The sequence below is a fragment of the Carlito syrichta genome, unplaced genomic scaffold (assembly GCF_000164805.1).
Source record: "Carlito syrichta isolate Samal-C Ts95f unplaced genomic scaffold, Tarsius_syrichta-2.0.1 Scaffold314399, whole genome shotgun sequence".
In the NCBI taxonomy this organism is placed as follows: domain Eukaryota; kingdom Metazoa; phylum Chordata; class Mammalia; order Primates; family Tarsiidae; genus Carlito; species Carlito syrichta.
Genome location: NW_007258495.1, coordinates 369,367 through 384,776, shown reverse-complemented (window position 1 = coordinate 384,776; position 15,410 = coordinate 369,367). Strand labels below are relative to the sequence as shown.

The following is a 15,410-nucleotide window of genomic DNA, read 5'->3' as shown; positions in this document are numbered from 1 at the left end:
GGGAGGGAGGGAGGGAGGGAGGGAGGAAGGGAGAGAGGGAGGGAGGGAGGAAGGAAACTTGGTTACAGATTCTTACTCAAAGTTTTATTTTCACAGAAGGAAATTCTTTTGACTTGAATGCCTTTATCTAGCATCCCTCTGCTAAGAAAATATCCAGAAAGTGAGATTTTAGAGAATTCTAAATTTCTCTAATGCTTTACAATAAATGCAGCTCTAATATCTGAACATATGTTGATCATTTCTCATTACAACTATTTCAGCAGGTGTGCCTCTTACTACTTCTGCAGAGTCAACTTTCCTGAAGACCCTTCCTGTCAAGCATTCTCCAGGTGCGATTAAAGACAAGACTATGCCTTCCTCTTCCAGCAGTCCTTTGGATTTAAATAATCCAAACAAATATTGCATGCTATGTCCTGCGTTCTTTAATAGTCCAGTAATGGCCCAACAACATTATGTTGGGCAAAAACACAAAAGAAATGAAGCTAGGAAGATGTTTATAGATGAGATAAGAGACAAACCTCTTCCAGCAAAATGAAATGGAAATGACAAACAGTAAAATTATCCCCAAACTCTTTCACAGGAAGTTTGTATTTCATAAAACACACTAGCTTACTTATATACCATTTTACTCTTATTAAGTGAGAGATTGATAGTATTCATGGAATTATAGAATTTTAGAAAAGTAAAGACTTGCAAGTCCATCTAACTTGATTTGTTTGTTTTTTAAAAAATTGAAACCCAGAATTGTTTGATAACCCCTATTCATTTTAGAATCAAATGTAGGTATTCCTATGGTTCCATGTCATCTTAGGTATATAAGAAAGTATTTTACATTGGTATCATATGGTCATATCATTCATTTACCAAATGTGATTTAAATGTGTCTTGGATGCCAGGTTAGTCATTCTTGGGAATACAATTTCCTGAAGAAGCAAGTGCATAGATTAGTTGGGTTAATAACACTTCATTGCAGAAGGCTACAGACATAGATTTTTGCATACATGTTTTTGATAACTAGAGGAATGAAACATAATGGTTTGGAAAGATCTTCATATATTTTAATGATTTGAATTGATAGAAGTGGGAAGTAGAAAGGAAGAACCAAAGGGCTTGGACCTAAGGAAGAGTGGCAAGAATTCAAGCACAATAAAGATACTGATCCTGACTGGAGTAATCCACCTGCCCTTCTAACCATATTTTTTTTTCATTTTTCCCCCACAGGCACCTTCTCACTGCTAGTGTATTTTATTCTCCTTTCATATTCTCTCTTCCACCCACTTTTTTTCTCCATTCACTATTACTTTTCAAATCTCTCCTTACTAGACCTTTCTGCTTCATGTGACATTGTCCCTCCTTGGAGCTCTACTCTTTGTCATATGTAACTCCTTGTTCTCTGGTTCTTCTGTGTTTCTGACTGTTTCTTTATGGGCCTTTTTAAAATTCATTACATAGATGTAGGTATTCTCGTGATTCCATTCTTGATCTTACTCTACAAACATGACTTTATCTATTTCCCTGGTTTCGTCTCTCATCTAGGGCTCATCTGTATGCTTATGACCTTTCTGTCGTGCATCGAACTCACATATCCAAGTGACAGCTGCTTCACCTGGATGTTTCATAACTATTTCAAATTGACCTAGACATTCAAAGTTGAAACTTGCAGTTAACTGTGAACCCCCAAACACCACCTTCTTCACTTTCTATATCTAATGAAGCACCAAGTTGTGACTGTTTTACCTCCTGAATACTACTGTCCCCTTTTCTCCAGCCATGCTTTTCCCACATCAGTTCAGGGCCTCAACAACTTTCTTAGAGGTTTGCTACTCAAAGTGTGGGTTGTGGCTTAACATCATCGGCATCACCTGGGAGCTTGTTAGAAAAAAAGAATTTTGGGCACCACTGCAGACCTACGAAATCAGAATCTACATTTTAACAAGATCCCTAGGTGATTTGTACTCAATACATTGTGAGAAACATTACCCTAGAGTAGTATTTCCACAACCTCCTAACTATTCTCCCTGCCTCCAGCTTTGTCTCCCCAAATCCATCCTCAATTTAATCTCTAGAGTGCTTCACTTGAAGTTTTCCTTCATTAAATCTCTCCATTGTTTCTCCATCTCCTAAGGATAAAAATCTAAGCTCCATAGCTCTCTACCATCTTGTTTCTGCCTGCCTTCTCCAGGCGTATCCCTTTCTACTTCCTGCTATGATCTATATGGATCAATATCTGAAAACTGCTTATGGTTTCCAGCAACCATGACCCTGTCTTTTGTCTCTATGCCCTTGTTCATGTTGCCACCTTTCCTGGAATATCATCATAACCCTCTTCTCCTGGCAAACTCCTGCTCATTTTTAAACATGTTGTTGCTGCCTAGAAGACTTTTCACTTACTTCAAGACTAATCTTCTGTGCTTTCTTTACCTGCATATCTAATTATCTCTTTATTTGTCTGTATGTCTCATTAAAATGTAAGGTCTTTGAGGGAAAGGACTTCATCTAACTCATCTAGATTTTCAGTGCTAGAGATAGAAACTGGCACAAAAGTATGCCCGTCTCAAGAGAGGTTATTTTAATATATAAATCAGTGAACTATTAAATGATATTTATTTACTTAGTGCTTATGCTGTGTTTGCTCTGTTAGTTTCCTACTTAATGTGATTTAGCATATCCCAAAAAGTTATATGGAGATATGTGTTTTTATCCAGGATTTTAAAAAATATTTATTTAGACAAGCATAGAAATAGAAGTGGTAGGGCTTCTGAAAGTAAGTGTAGATGTCTGGAAAAGTGATAGACTTCTGCTTGCTAAGGTATTCTTTCTATTGCTAGGCTGAGGATATCTGAAATAAGCAGTTTTTAGCTTAGTGGCACAAGGTAAATTTGAACCGAGTTAGTTATGAGAAGTGAGTGCAGTCTTGTCACTTCTAGAGGAGGAGAGTCGTTTTGACACTCTGATGTTTCAAGGTTATTAGAATGAGGGAAGTCAGATTTTGATGGAATACTCACTGATGGTGGTTGAGGAGGGTAATTTGATCCAGTCATTGAAATCACTTTAGCCACTGAAGCTAGGGCTCAAGCAAGAGATTTTCAACCCTTCCTTGTCTATTTCATTTTGAGAACAGTAAACACTTAAGCATAACATAGCTGAAGAATTTAAATGAGCTAATGGGAATTTCAAAGAACAATAACAGCAGAACCCCATATTGCAAGTGAGCAAATAATAAAGCAGTTAACATATGCCACCTTAACTATTTCATTCATCACTCATTTTCTTCTTTCTGTCTCTGCCTTTCCCATCTGCTATTGCTTGTATATGTTTCTCTCATATCTAATCTCTTTCTGTTTTTCTTCATCGTTCTCACTGCATTCTTTATGTCCATCATCCAGCCCAGATCTTATTAGCACAGGAATGGCTACCATAACGATATGGAACTAAAGTATGTATGTATTTTTTATTTATTGTATTTGTTTTGTTTATCTTACTAATTTATAGCCCCATTATTGCACTTAGATGTCTTTCCTTCACCTGTAACTCATCTAAAGTTGAATTAATAATCTTCACTGCAACAAAATTGAATGTTTCACGTTTTCTCTCTACTAGTAATACCAATATTTATTAATCTACCTACACTTGAATCTCTGATAGTATCTTTGGCTACTTAGTTTTCTATATCCTGTCCATCAGTAAGTTTTATCAAATCTTCTTAGAACTATTTTTCCTTTCTGTACTTGTTCATTACATTTTTACTGCCAGCACTTCATGCCTTAATGCTATAACAACCTTCTGGAAAGCTTTACTTGTACCTCATTGTTATTCTTTCACTCCCTAGTTGCAAGATTTCAGCCCTAGAACAGTTTCACCCCCCACCCCCAATCTTTTCTGCTTCTACATTTCAGGCCTATTGAGTGATGCAACAGAAAATTATTTAAGTCTAGGGATTGGGTACTTTATGAAAAAGACTATGAAAGTCTTGAGATCCAACTACTTTAGGCCTCTAGCTCTACTTAATCTGTTACCTTTTCTTTCACTTTCCTCTTAGCAATAATTTTAAACCTACATCACTCTAGAAGACTTTTTCCCTGCTTTACATACACCTCCTCACACACTTCTCAGACTAGCTTCTTCCTTATTTCATAAAAAAAATTAGGCCCTCAGATGTGGATCACCACATATCTTGCCTTAACCAAATCCTTCTGTAATCCTGAGTTCCCCTTTAACTAGTACATTCTCCCCTTCACTTCTCACCCACGTTTTTTAAAAATGTAGTCCACTCTTACTGTCTTCACTTGTCATTCATTCCTCAACTCACTACAGTTTATTGGCACACATTCCTCCATGCCATTAAATCACCTCTACCACTTCACTGAAACTACTCCTCACAGGGTCAGAGTGACCTCTAAATTTCTAAATCCAATGAAACCTCTTTATTTAGCTCCTTTGACATCACTATCTCCCATTCATCCTTATAAATCTCTGTCCTTTACTTGGTGGATTTTTCATACACTCATCCTCCTCTACCATCTTAAAGAGTGACACTCTTCAAGTTTTATCATTATGTTGCTATTCCTCTGCCCACCCATACATGTCTTCAGGAAATTTCATCCACTCTGATTATTTTGACTACTCCCATGTTCTCACATCTCTAAAATCTTTCTGACATATCTTCTACCTCTCAAACTCCTATATATGACTGCCTGTTAGATGTACATGAAAGTCTCACAGATATCTCTGTGTGTTCAAACCTATACTCACCATTGCTTACTCTTCTATCCCTTAAAACACCACTTCCATCTGAAGTTCCAATTTCAGTTAATGGGATCACCACCCATCCAGTTGCCAAATTAGGATTCTGGAAATTAATTTAGACTTCTCTAGATTTTTCTCTCTCTTCTATCCTTCTTCACATTCAAGCAGTCACTAAATTTTGCCAATTTTAATGTTAAATATTTCACCAATCTTTCCGTTCCTCTCTACCCCTGCTGAGATCCTTCTAGCTCTCTTGCCTGGTCTAGTGTATTCACCTCATACATAACTGTGGTCTTATTGCTTCTAGGCTTGCTCCTCTTAAACTCATCTTTTATATTGCAGCCAGAGGAGAGATAATCTAAAACACACAATTGACCAACCATGTCACTTACTACTTGAAGGTTTCCTAAAGCACAGAATAAAAAGTCTAAGCTCCTTAGAATAACATATAAGTCTCTCTTTGATCTGACCCCTTTTTCCTCTTCCCATCTCATCCCCCTGTCCTTTACTCTACAACAATTCCATATTTTAAGAAGTTTATGTGAACATTCTGTGCTTTATTTATGCTGTTTTTGTGCCTACAGTGTGCTTCTCAACTCTTTCATCAAATTAACTATTTTTCATCCCACCAAGTTTAGCTAAGGCATCATCTCTTCTAGTAGCCTTCTTCAGACCTCCATATTATGCTAAGTGCTTGTGCTTCTTTGCACTTCAATATCTCTTAAGCATACCTCTCTTTTACCAAGTGATACTGAATTCTTTTGTTTGTGTATCTTTCTCACACTGAACTTGCCAGCAACCTGACTGTTGTATTCATCTTGTATCCCTAGCATCTAACATGATGCCTGTTGCCACATAGGTACTCAATATTTGTTGAACAGATTATTTGGATTCAACACGTCATGCCAGTTTCTGTTTCTGCCATACCTGATATTGTTTTGATCCCTTGGAATGCCCTTACCTACTTTCTTAACAATTTAAATCCTTCCAGTCTTTAAAGATCCATCACAACTGCTCTCACAGCTCTAGCTCCTGGTATTCTCTCCTTTCTCTGACTTCTCATAGGCTTTACTTCTTATTTATAATTGCATCAATTATAACTCCACAAGTGAATTAGCCTCCTTGAGACACGGAATTTTATTTTATTCTACAATGTCTTTCTCAATGTTTTATATGGTAATGAGTACATAGTTTTTTCTCAATTCATATTTCCCAATTGTTTTTTGATAGGCTGTGTTGTGTAGAAGGATAAACATATATTTGGAGATATACTTGAAGTTACTTGCCCAGTTGCACCTCAGAATCCTCAGGTATAAAATGAAAATAATGTAACTTCACAAGATTGAGTAAGGATGAAATGAAGTAATATATACAGTACCAATCACAGGATAGGTTATCAACAAATGTTAGATTTTAAAAAATGTTTTGTTCTCTTTTTATAAATTTAAAAATTGAACATTTTATATTTTTCTTCATAAGGTAAATTCCACATTCAGCTGCATTTTTACTTACATGTAGCTCTGAATTGGTTTTTTTTCCTTCCCAATTTAAGATATTAGACCACTTATCTTAACCTTGACTGTCCATTAAAATCATGCAGGAAGTGTTTAGAGATCACAGTGCTTGGGCCATCTCTAGGGTCAATTAAATTGCCATCTCTGAGACCTATGCATCAATACTTTTAAAAAATTAATTTCCTAAGTGATTATTATCTGGAGCCAAGATTGGGAACAGTGTTAGACTATAAAGACATGCACTTCCCTATTCATTTTTTGAAAAACAAGGATCTTAGTTCAAGAAGTTATGAAATAGAGTTGTGATTAAGAGAAGAGTAGGTCCCACAAGTGTTAGGTTTGGGAAGTTTCTGAAAGGTAAAAGATGCAAAGAAGCCCGAGTTTCTGGATGAACTTGGAAACAAGAAATCTTATCAGAGCTGAGAACAGGACAGCCAAGAGCAGAATAGAGGCAAGGAACAGTCTATGGGATTAAAAAAAATAGAATAAGAAGCATAGTGGAGGCAGGTCCCAGGAGAATTTGACCGAAAATTCTGACCTTGGGGTCAAATGAATAGGCTTCATATCATCACAGAAAGGGTTTACACAGTTTTTGTATTTTTTTCTGAGATTTTTGCATCCTAGAAAAATATAAAGAACATCAATGTGTGGAAAAGCCAAAGGCTAAGGTAATGGTAATCAGACCACTTTCTAGAACTGCCAGGATCTTTCATATGTGACTGGCAGCTCTTCTAAACCCCTATATTACCTCTATTGGAATCTTCTGGTGTAATTTGTGGAGAAACAAAGAAGGAACTGAGGAGAACACTACATATAGTATACTTTATAAACACTAAATAAATATGTATAACCTCTGCAAAATGACTTGAGTTTATAATAATAATGAAGATCATTGACTCAATAATCTGGAGCAAGTACACAGCAATGACTGCACAGTAAAATCATGTGGAAAGCTCAGAAAGTAAGAAAGTCTGAGCCGGGCTCGGTAGCTCAGCCTGTAATCCCGTGCCTTTGGGAGGCTGAGGTGAGTGGATTGCCTGAGCCCGTGGGTTCGAGACCCGCCTGGGCGGCGAGACCTCATCTCTACAATAAATCAAAAAAATAAGCCGGGCGTGGTAGCGTATGCCTGTAATTCCGGCTACTCGGAAGGCTGAGGTGGAAGGATCGCCGGAGCCCAGCAGGTCGAGGCTGCGGTGGCCGGGAGCGGCCACTGCACTCCAGTCTGGGCAACAGAGTGAGACTCCAACTCAAAAAAAAGAAAGTCTGGTTCCACCCCTAGAGATTCTGATTTAAATGTGGGGCTGTAACATGAATATTTTTTAAAAATTTCCACATGATTCTAATGTATAAACAGCATTGAGAACCACTAATCTGGAGGAAATCAGAACTCCTGCTTATCTTGCATAACTTAGGCACCCTCAGAATATATGGCATAGGCCAAATTAATTTGAGCCTTAGTTTGACACCTGTAAAATAAAGGCAGTAAGAATTTCCTGAAATGGGTTGTTGTGAGGATGTGCAGTCCTGGGTTTAGTCCTTAGCTTTGCACGAAGTCAAGAATCTCAGAATTGATTGGCCTTAAATCAGGGACTCACGAACCACAAACAAACTTAAAAGAGGCTGATAAATAACTGAGGAACTGGAAAGATATTCCCTTAGTATATTTCTCACAAAGTCCTTAATCACTTACCATACTTGTTAAAATACAAAATCCCTGTCCCTGCCCCAGAAACAGTGAGTCATGTTTTTCAGGAGAGGGCCTTTGAATCTATATTTTTAATTAACACGCCAGGTGATTTTTATCAGAGAAGACTGGGAAACGTTGTAGTTTAAGTTACTGTATTGTCATTCTGGTATTGATTTATGATTCCCAGTTTTTCTTGATGTCTGTCATTCAGGGTATCCTTTTTTGGCATTAAATGATATAGGAAACCAAATTTTAATCAGAAAGTGACTTAGTAAGCATAACATCAGAGCACAGAGAAGAAGGATCGTTTTGAAGAATCGTTCATTTAGATTTTGACGTAACTTGCTGAGCTCTCCTGGGCCTACAATAGAGTATACGTCAATAGTGAACAGAGTCTTCTGTTTTTCAAAGCCAGCATCTTTCTTTTCCCTTGTAAGTATTCTTCTGTTTCTATGAATAATCCTTGCTCAGACTAGGCCAATACACTTGATGATTAATAGCTTCCTTTAAATGATTAGAATGCTGTTTGATTTAAAAGATGACCTTAGTTGTTCCTAATATTCTTGCAGCCACCAATTTATTACTTCCTCCCTAGGGTGAGATTGCTTTTATATTTGGCATAATAAATCAAAAAATCAGCTGGGCGTGGTAGTGCATGCCTGTAATTCCAGCTACTTGGAAGGCTGAGGCTGAAGGATCGCCGGAGCCCAGCAGATCGAGGCTGAGGTGACTGGGAGCGGCCACTGCACTCCAGTCTGGGTGACAGAGTGAGACTCCAACTCAAAAAGAAAAATAAAAAGAAATTTATTAATTTGCTGCTTCTGACCAAAGCTAAAGTGGAGGATGATGAGATTAAGAAAATCAAAATTAATTTCCCCCTGCTTCTAATTCTATTTATGAAGCAGAATATTGAGCTAGTTGATATGCAGTCTCTTGTCTATAGTTCTTTACTCTTGAAGTGGTAACTAGAAGTTTTGCTTTAGAATTTTGCTTTCAGCTTCTATCCTGAGAGTGGGTTCACTGAACCTCTCTCCTTTCTAAAATCTGTGGAAATTACTTTTGCTAACTAATTCACTACAGTGATTTCAGGTAAGAGAGTAAACATTTGTTTTTAGTTTGGGGAGATATTTGAGGTTTTGATTGGGTGGAAAAAAAGTTAGGGGCAAACAAAAAGAGGTTAGTTGAGAGATTCTGAGGCAAATGTTGGTTGAGCATTCTAAATTTCAGGTATCTGCAGCACCTTCATGTAGCAATAGTAAACAGGCAGAAGATTCTTAGGGAAGAAGTCAAGGCTAGAAAGCAGTGGGTTGTAATGTAGAGTATTCTGGGTATTAAATTATTAAGAGCCATGGGCTCTGAAGGCTAACACTGCTACTGACTTGTCCTGTGACATTGGCCAATTCACTTGACCTCTCTGGGTCCTGTCTTTTTTGGAAAAATTCAAATAGGTGATCTCTAATAAATTCTTGTCTAGTTCTAATATATGTTATTCTAAATTTATCCATACATACCTTCTTAACTTGAACTTTCTGTTTTTTCAGCATTTAATATGAGAACCTACGTTTGCCATATTTGTAGTATTGCTTTTACATCTTTAGATATGTTCCGGTCCCACATGCAAGGAAGTGAACATCAAATTAAGTAAGTATTTTTGCCAAAATGTTCTTATGATACTGAAGACCAGAGTTGCTAGTCAAGTACCCTATCATGTATTTTACAAACTTTCTAGGCATTCTTTCCCCTGAGTTGAACTTAGATATGGCTGGTGGTATTTGTAACATACTGCATACTAGCTAAGGGAATTCTGTAGTCAATATTGTATACAGGAAGAGTTCATTATTGGTACCCTTCCTGATGAGACATCAATGTTCTTTGAAGAGATGCTAAATGATCACTCTTATGCTAACCACACAAATTCAAATAATCTCTGGAAAGTTGGCTTAGTTCCAGGGATTCAGTGACGCAATCATCATTTATCTAGTGAGGGACAGTGATTAAGAAGAGATGTCTTGCTATTAGATAGTATTCTGTATCAGAATACTGGATCCATCTTTCTTTCTTTCTTTCTTTTTTTGAGTTGGAGTCTCACTGTCGCCCAGACTGGAGTGCAGTGGCCCCTCCCGGCCACCGCAGCCTCGACCTGCTGGGCTCCGGCGATCCTTCCGCCTCAGCCTTCCAAGTAGCTGGAACTACAGGCACACGCTACCACGCCCGGCTAATTTTTTTGATTTATTGTAGAGATGAGGTCTCACCTGCCCAGGCAGATCTCGAACCCGTGGGCTCAGGCAATTCACTCACCTCAGCCTCCCAAAGGTGCGGGATTACAGGCTGAGCCACTGAGCCCGGCTTGGATCCATCTTTCTACCCAGTGTGGAAATTTAGACAGTTCTGATACAAGATTGTTGGGATGAGATACAATAATATGTGTAAGGTGACTGACCTGGCACATAGTAGGAGTTCAATAAATTATTAGCTTATTCTATTATTTTAGGGAGACGAATGGAGTGAACAGTTGGGGACTGGGTAGTTCAGTTAGCAGGATTTAACTAATTAACAATTTGTGTTCGGTTTTGTTGCTCTTTTAAATGAAGACGTAGTATTTCTGTCACATGATTTTATTCTAGTAGAAAATATTTATATTATTTGAGTTCTAATGCTTAGCAGCTAATTCACTCACCAAATTAACCTACATTTAGATGTGTTGCTCAGGTAGGAGTGCAAGGGCTATTCACATGTGCAATCATAGTGCACTACAACCTCTAACTTTTGGGTGTAAGTGATACTCCTGCCTCAGCCTACAGGTGTGCACCATCGTACCTGGCTAGATTTAGGATTTAGACTCTTAAAAAAGATATCAGGGTTCTAGAATAAATGCCTGTCACATTTATAGATGTATACAAGGAACAGACTGATGGCAACATTGAAAATGATATGACATTGAGATCATATTGTCTGTCAGGGCAGTAAATATTATTGGTCTTTACCCACACAACATGCCTTTGCATTTTTAGTACTATAACAGCATAAGAAAACAATACCACTGACCTTTATACGCATCTTCTCTTTCATCCCTGACCTGAGGAAGTTTGTTTTTTCTTTTTTTCTTTTTTCATGAAAATTGTGAGGTGCTTGGGAAGTATTTCACTATCTCTGCTGCTTCTTTTTGGCTTAAAAAGTCATGATTTATAGCCTTTATTATAAAGTAGGTTTTTAAAATTTGTTTGGGCTTGTGTTGTTTTTGTTTTTCAGACCAGTATTTTTTAGAGAAAAGAAAATATTCAGGATAAAATAATCTAGTAACACAAAAATTTCTACTCTCTTCTTTGCAGAGAATCCATTGTTATCAGCCTAGTGAAGAATTCAAAGACTCGAGACACTTACCAAAATGAGTGTGCAGATTACATCAAAGTGCAGAAAGCCAGAGGACCAGAGCCCAGTAATTGTTTCAGAAAGATGGAAGAGAGTTCTTTGGAAACCTATAAACATAGAGAGGTGGTCAATTCCAGACTCAGACACAGAATGATTGAACAAAGACTTCCATTTGAGACTTTCCAGTCATACTCAGGACCGTACAGTAGTTCACAATCAGTCGAAAACCAGTTACCTCATTGCTTACCAGCTCATTCAAAGAAGACATATGACTCTTTCCAAGATGAACTTGAAGATTACATCAAAGTGCAGAAAGCAAGAGGACTAGACCCAAAGACTTGTTTCAGAAAGATGAGAGAGAACTCTGTGGACACTCATAGGTACAGAGAAATGGTTGATTCTGGACCCAGACAAGGAATGTGTGAGCAAAGATTTTCGTTTCAGACTTCCCAGCCCTACCAACAACAATACAGTAGTTCAGCAGTGGAAAGCCAGTTACCTCATTGGTTACCAGGTTATTCAAAGAGGACGTATGACTCTTTCCAAGATGAACTTGAAGATTACATCAAAGTGCAGAAAGCCAGAGGGTTAGAGCCAAAGACTCGTTTCAGAAAGATAGGTAACAACTCTATAGAAACACATAGGTACAGAGATATGGTTGATGTCAGACCCAGACATAGAATGATAGAGCAAAACTTCCCATTTGAGACTTTCCATACCTATACAGGACCATACAGTATTTCACAAGCAGTGGAAAGCCAGTTACCTCATTGTTTACCAGCTCATGACAGCAAGCAGAAACTAGACTTTATTAGCTACAGTCAACTCACCAGAGACAATATCACAGAAAAACCAGTACCTTTGAGCCTTAATCAACAAGAAAATAACTTTGGCCCATACAGTGTAGAATCTGAAGTTTACAAACATCTCTCCTCAGAAAACAATACCACTGACCATCAAGCAGATCATAAACGGAGACATCAGAAGAGAAGACGACACCTGGAAGAAGGTGAAGAAAGGCCAGAGGAGGAGCAATCCAAGCACAACAGAAAAAAGCGTTATGAGGATATGGATTTAGACAAAGACAAGAACAACCGACAAAAGAAAAGAGAGGGGGATAGAGTCAGTTCAGAAAAGCTTAAACATCGAAAAAAGAAAAAGAGCCATGACATACCCTCTGAGAAGGAAGAACGTAAGCACAGGAAAGAGAAGAAGAAATCTGTTGAAGAAAGGACAGAAGAAGAAATGCTTTGGGATGAGTCTATTCTTGGATTTTGAACTTTTGGTTTTGTTTACGCATGCTTGAATTGAAGAAAATGATTAAGAATATGGAGTTAGACAAAGAGGAGCATCTGATGAAGAAAATGAAAAGTAGATACGGTTGGTGTCAGTTCAGGAACACTTAGCTTTTTTGTGTAAAGCTTGAATTGAAAAAAGAAAAAAAGCCTAAACTTAGCCTCTGAGAAAGAACATAAGAATATAGGAAAAAATAAGATAAAAGGAAACCTGTTGAAGACAAGAGAGAAGAGTCAGTGTTTTGGGATGAGTCTACTCTTGAATTTTGAACTTTTAGTTTTGTTTACCCCAGGATTAATTGAGGAATTCAGTTCAGGAAACAGACTTAGACAAAAACAGGAGTATCAGATAAAGAAATGGAGAGGTGGATATAGTCAGTGTTCAGGGAAGCTTTTTTTTTTTTTTTTTTGTAAAACTTGAAATTGAATTGAAAAAAGAAACAAAACCTATACCTAGCCTCTGAGAAACAAGAACAAAAGAACACAGGAAGAACATAAACGAAAAAGATACCTACTGAAGAGAAGACAGGAGAATCAATGTTTTGGGATGAGTCTACTCTTAGATTTTGAACTCTAGTTTTGTTTACCCAAGGATTAATTGGGAAAATCAGTTCAGAAAACAGATTTAGACAAAAACAAGAGTATCAGATAAAGAAGAGGGGAGTTAGATATAGTCAGTGTCAGTTCAGGTCAGTTTTTTGGGGTGGGCGGGGAAGGGCTAAAACTTGAAATTGAATTGAAAGAAGAAAAAAACCTAAAACTAGCCTCTGAGAAACAAAAACATAAGAACACAAGAGGAACATAAGATAAAAACCTACTGAAGAAAAGACAGAAGAGTCAATGTTTTGGGGATGAGTCTACTCTTAGATTATGAACTTTTTAGTTTTGTTCCTTCACGGTTGAAGAAATAGGTTAAGGGGTTTGGTTTCATACAATTCATGTTCTTTGAATTTTTCTAAGTGGACAGTTATTTTAATCTCTTTAAAAAAAACCAAGTGAAGTAAAAGTATTCAATATGCCTTTTCCACAAGCTACTTTCCCTCATTTTCTAAAAAAGAAAGAAAGAAAAATTATTACATGTTTCTTACATATACTGTAATTTTCCTAAATGAGATTGTCTCTACTTTTGTTCATTGAATTGCTGTGATAGTGAAGTATTTACCCATGGGAGAGAATTTATTTTAAATGACAGAACTACCATTGCAGAATCCATTCCTTGTTTGGGTTTGTGTTGCTGTTGGTGGTATTTTGTTGTTGTGTGTTTCTGTTTCTTGGTTTTCTCCAAGGAATGTATGAAGCAATTTAGATTTATTGCTTTTCCTTGTTAAGTCTAATTTGCAGTGTATTTTTGTATTTTCTAGTTCTGAAAGTGGAAAATGAAACAGTCTATAATAAACTTAGATGACATATAGTTTTAAAAAGCTCTCAAAAAGTACTGATACAAAGTCAGTCTATATTCTGGAAATGTTTATATTAAAGTGTTTTTTATTTATGCATATTGCTTTATGTAAATGACCATTTCTCATCCAAAGATAATTATTTTGGGATGGGGCAATTATTAAACAATTTTCGCTTAATACCTCTGGGGAGATTACACTGTAAAATTGTAATAATTTTATTTCTCTACATCTTGCCTAGTAGAAGCTGGTATTCAGTCTTGAGCTCAGTTTTAGGTTAGGAAAATATGACCAGCTAAATACTTGAAAGTGAAGAAGGAAGAATTTATAAGTGGTAGAGGGTCATAAGGATGTGTTACCCTTTAAATTGTTTGATTTTGACAATTTTTGTTTTATTCTAGTGCTCCCTTTATTTATGATCAGTACCTCCTGTAAGTATTGGAGCATCAGTATGAGATAGAAAATGTAATGGCTTGGGAATCCAAATCCCAGGATTCTGGTCTCAGTTGCACCATCAAGTTGCTGTGTGATCTTGTGAGAATACTATCGGAATCAAACAAGGAGTCACCATGAATAGGAAAAATAGGTTATAGTATTCCCTTTCTCAAAAAGTAAATTTAGATGGTAATATATCTGCATTTAGGCAAGATATTTAATAGTTGATTTTTGCCGGACTCGGTGGCTAAGCCTGTAATCCCGCGCTTTGGGAGGCCGAGGTGAGTGGATTGCCTGAGCCCCCGGGTTCGAGACCTGCCTGGGCAACTTGGTGAGACCTCATCTCTACAATAAATCAAAAAATTAGCCGGGCATGGCAGCTACTTGGAAGGCTGAGGTGGAAGGATTGCCGGAGCCCAGCAAGTCGAGGCTGCAGTGGCCGGGAGCAGCCACTGCACTCCAGTCTGGGCGACAGAGGAGTGAGACTCCAACTAAAAAATAATAATAATAATAATAGCTGATTTTTATTCTATGACATTTGAATAAAATGGCAAATTTGAGCTGAAATATAATATGATTGGTTGGGTTTATACCTAACTGAATGAATAGTCCCAGGAGAGTTCGATGGTCCCCAAATCAACTTTTCTTCCATGAGATTGTTGGTATTATTATTTCATGTGACAATATTACCCCCTCCCCCTTTAAAACACATTTGGTGTACTGGTGAAAGAGAGGGAGAAAGAAGAACCAGGGTAGAACAAGTGGATTGTGAACTTGGCAAGTTCTCTTTTCTGAGCACATCACAAAATGTAGCATTTTTTTCCACAAAAGTGCAAAACAAATCAAATGAGCTGCCAGCATTTTAAAAATTGATAAATTATTTCACAAAAATGTATCTTGTGTTTAAGGCTGAAGGATTTTGCATCAACATGAAAGCAACTGGAGACCTAATTTTAAGTGAAATATT

The 15,410-nt window shown here is 37.3% G+C and overlaps 1 protein-coding gene across 1 annotated transcript in view; it reads left to right on the top strand.

Moving 5' to 3' along the window:
• Positions 1 to 12,628, top strand: part of ZMAT1 (zinc finger matrin-type 1) — a 53,439-nt gene extending 40,811 nt beyond the window's left edge. Inside the window, exons 5-7 of the mRNA XM_008071587.2 lie at positions 261 to 329; positions 9,489 to 9,588; positions 11,277 to 12,628. Coding sequence (XP_008069778.2) covers positions 261 to 329; positions 9,489 to 9,588; positions 11,277 to 12,594 — 1,487 coding nt within the window. The 3' untranslated portion in view covers positions 12,595 to 12,628. The remainder of the gene's footprint in view (positions 1 to 260; positions 330 to 9,488; positions 9,589 to 11,276) is intronic.
• The last annotated feature ends 2,782 nt before the right edge of the window (positions 12,629 to 15,410 follow it).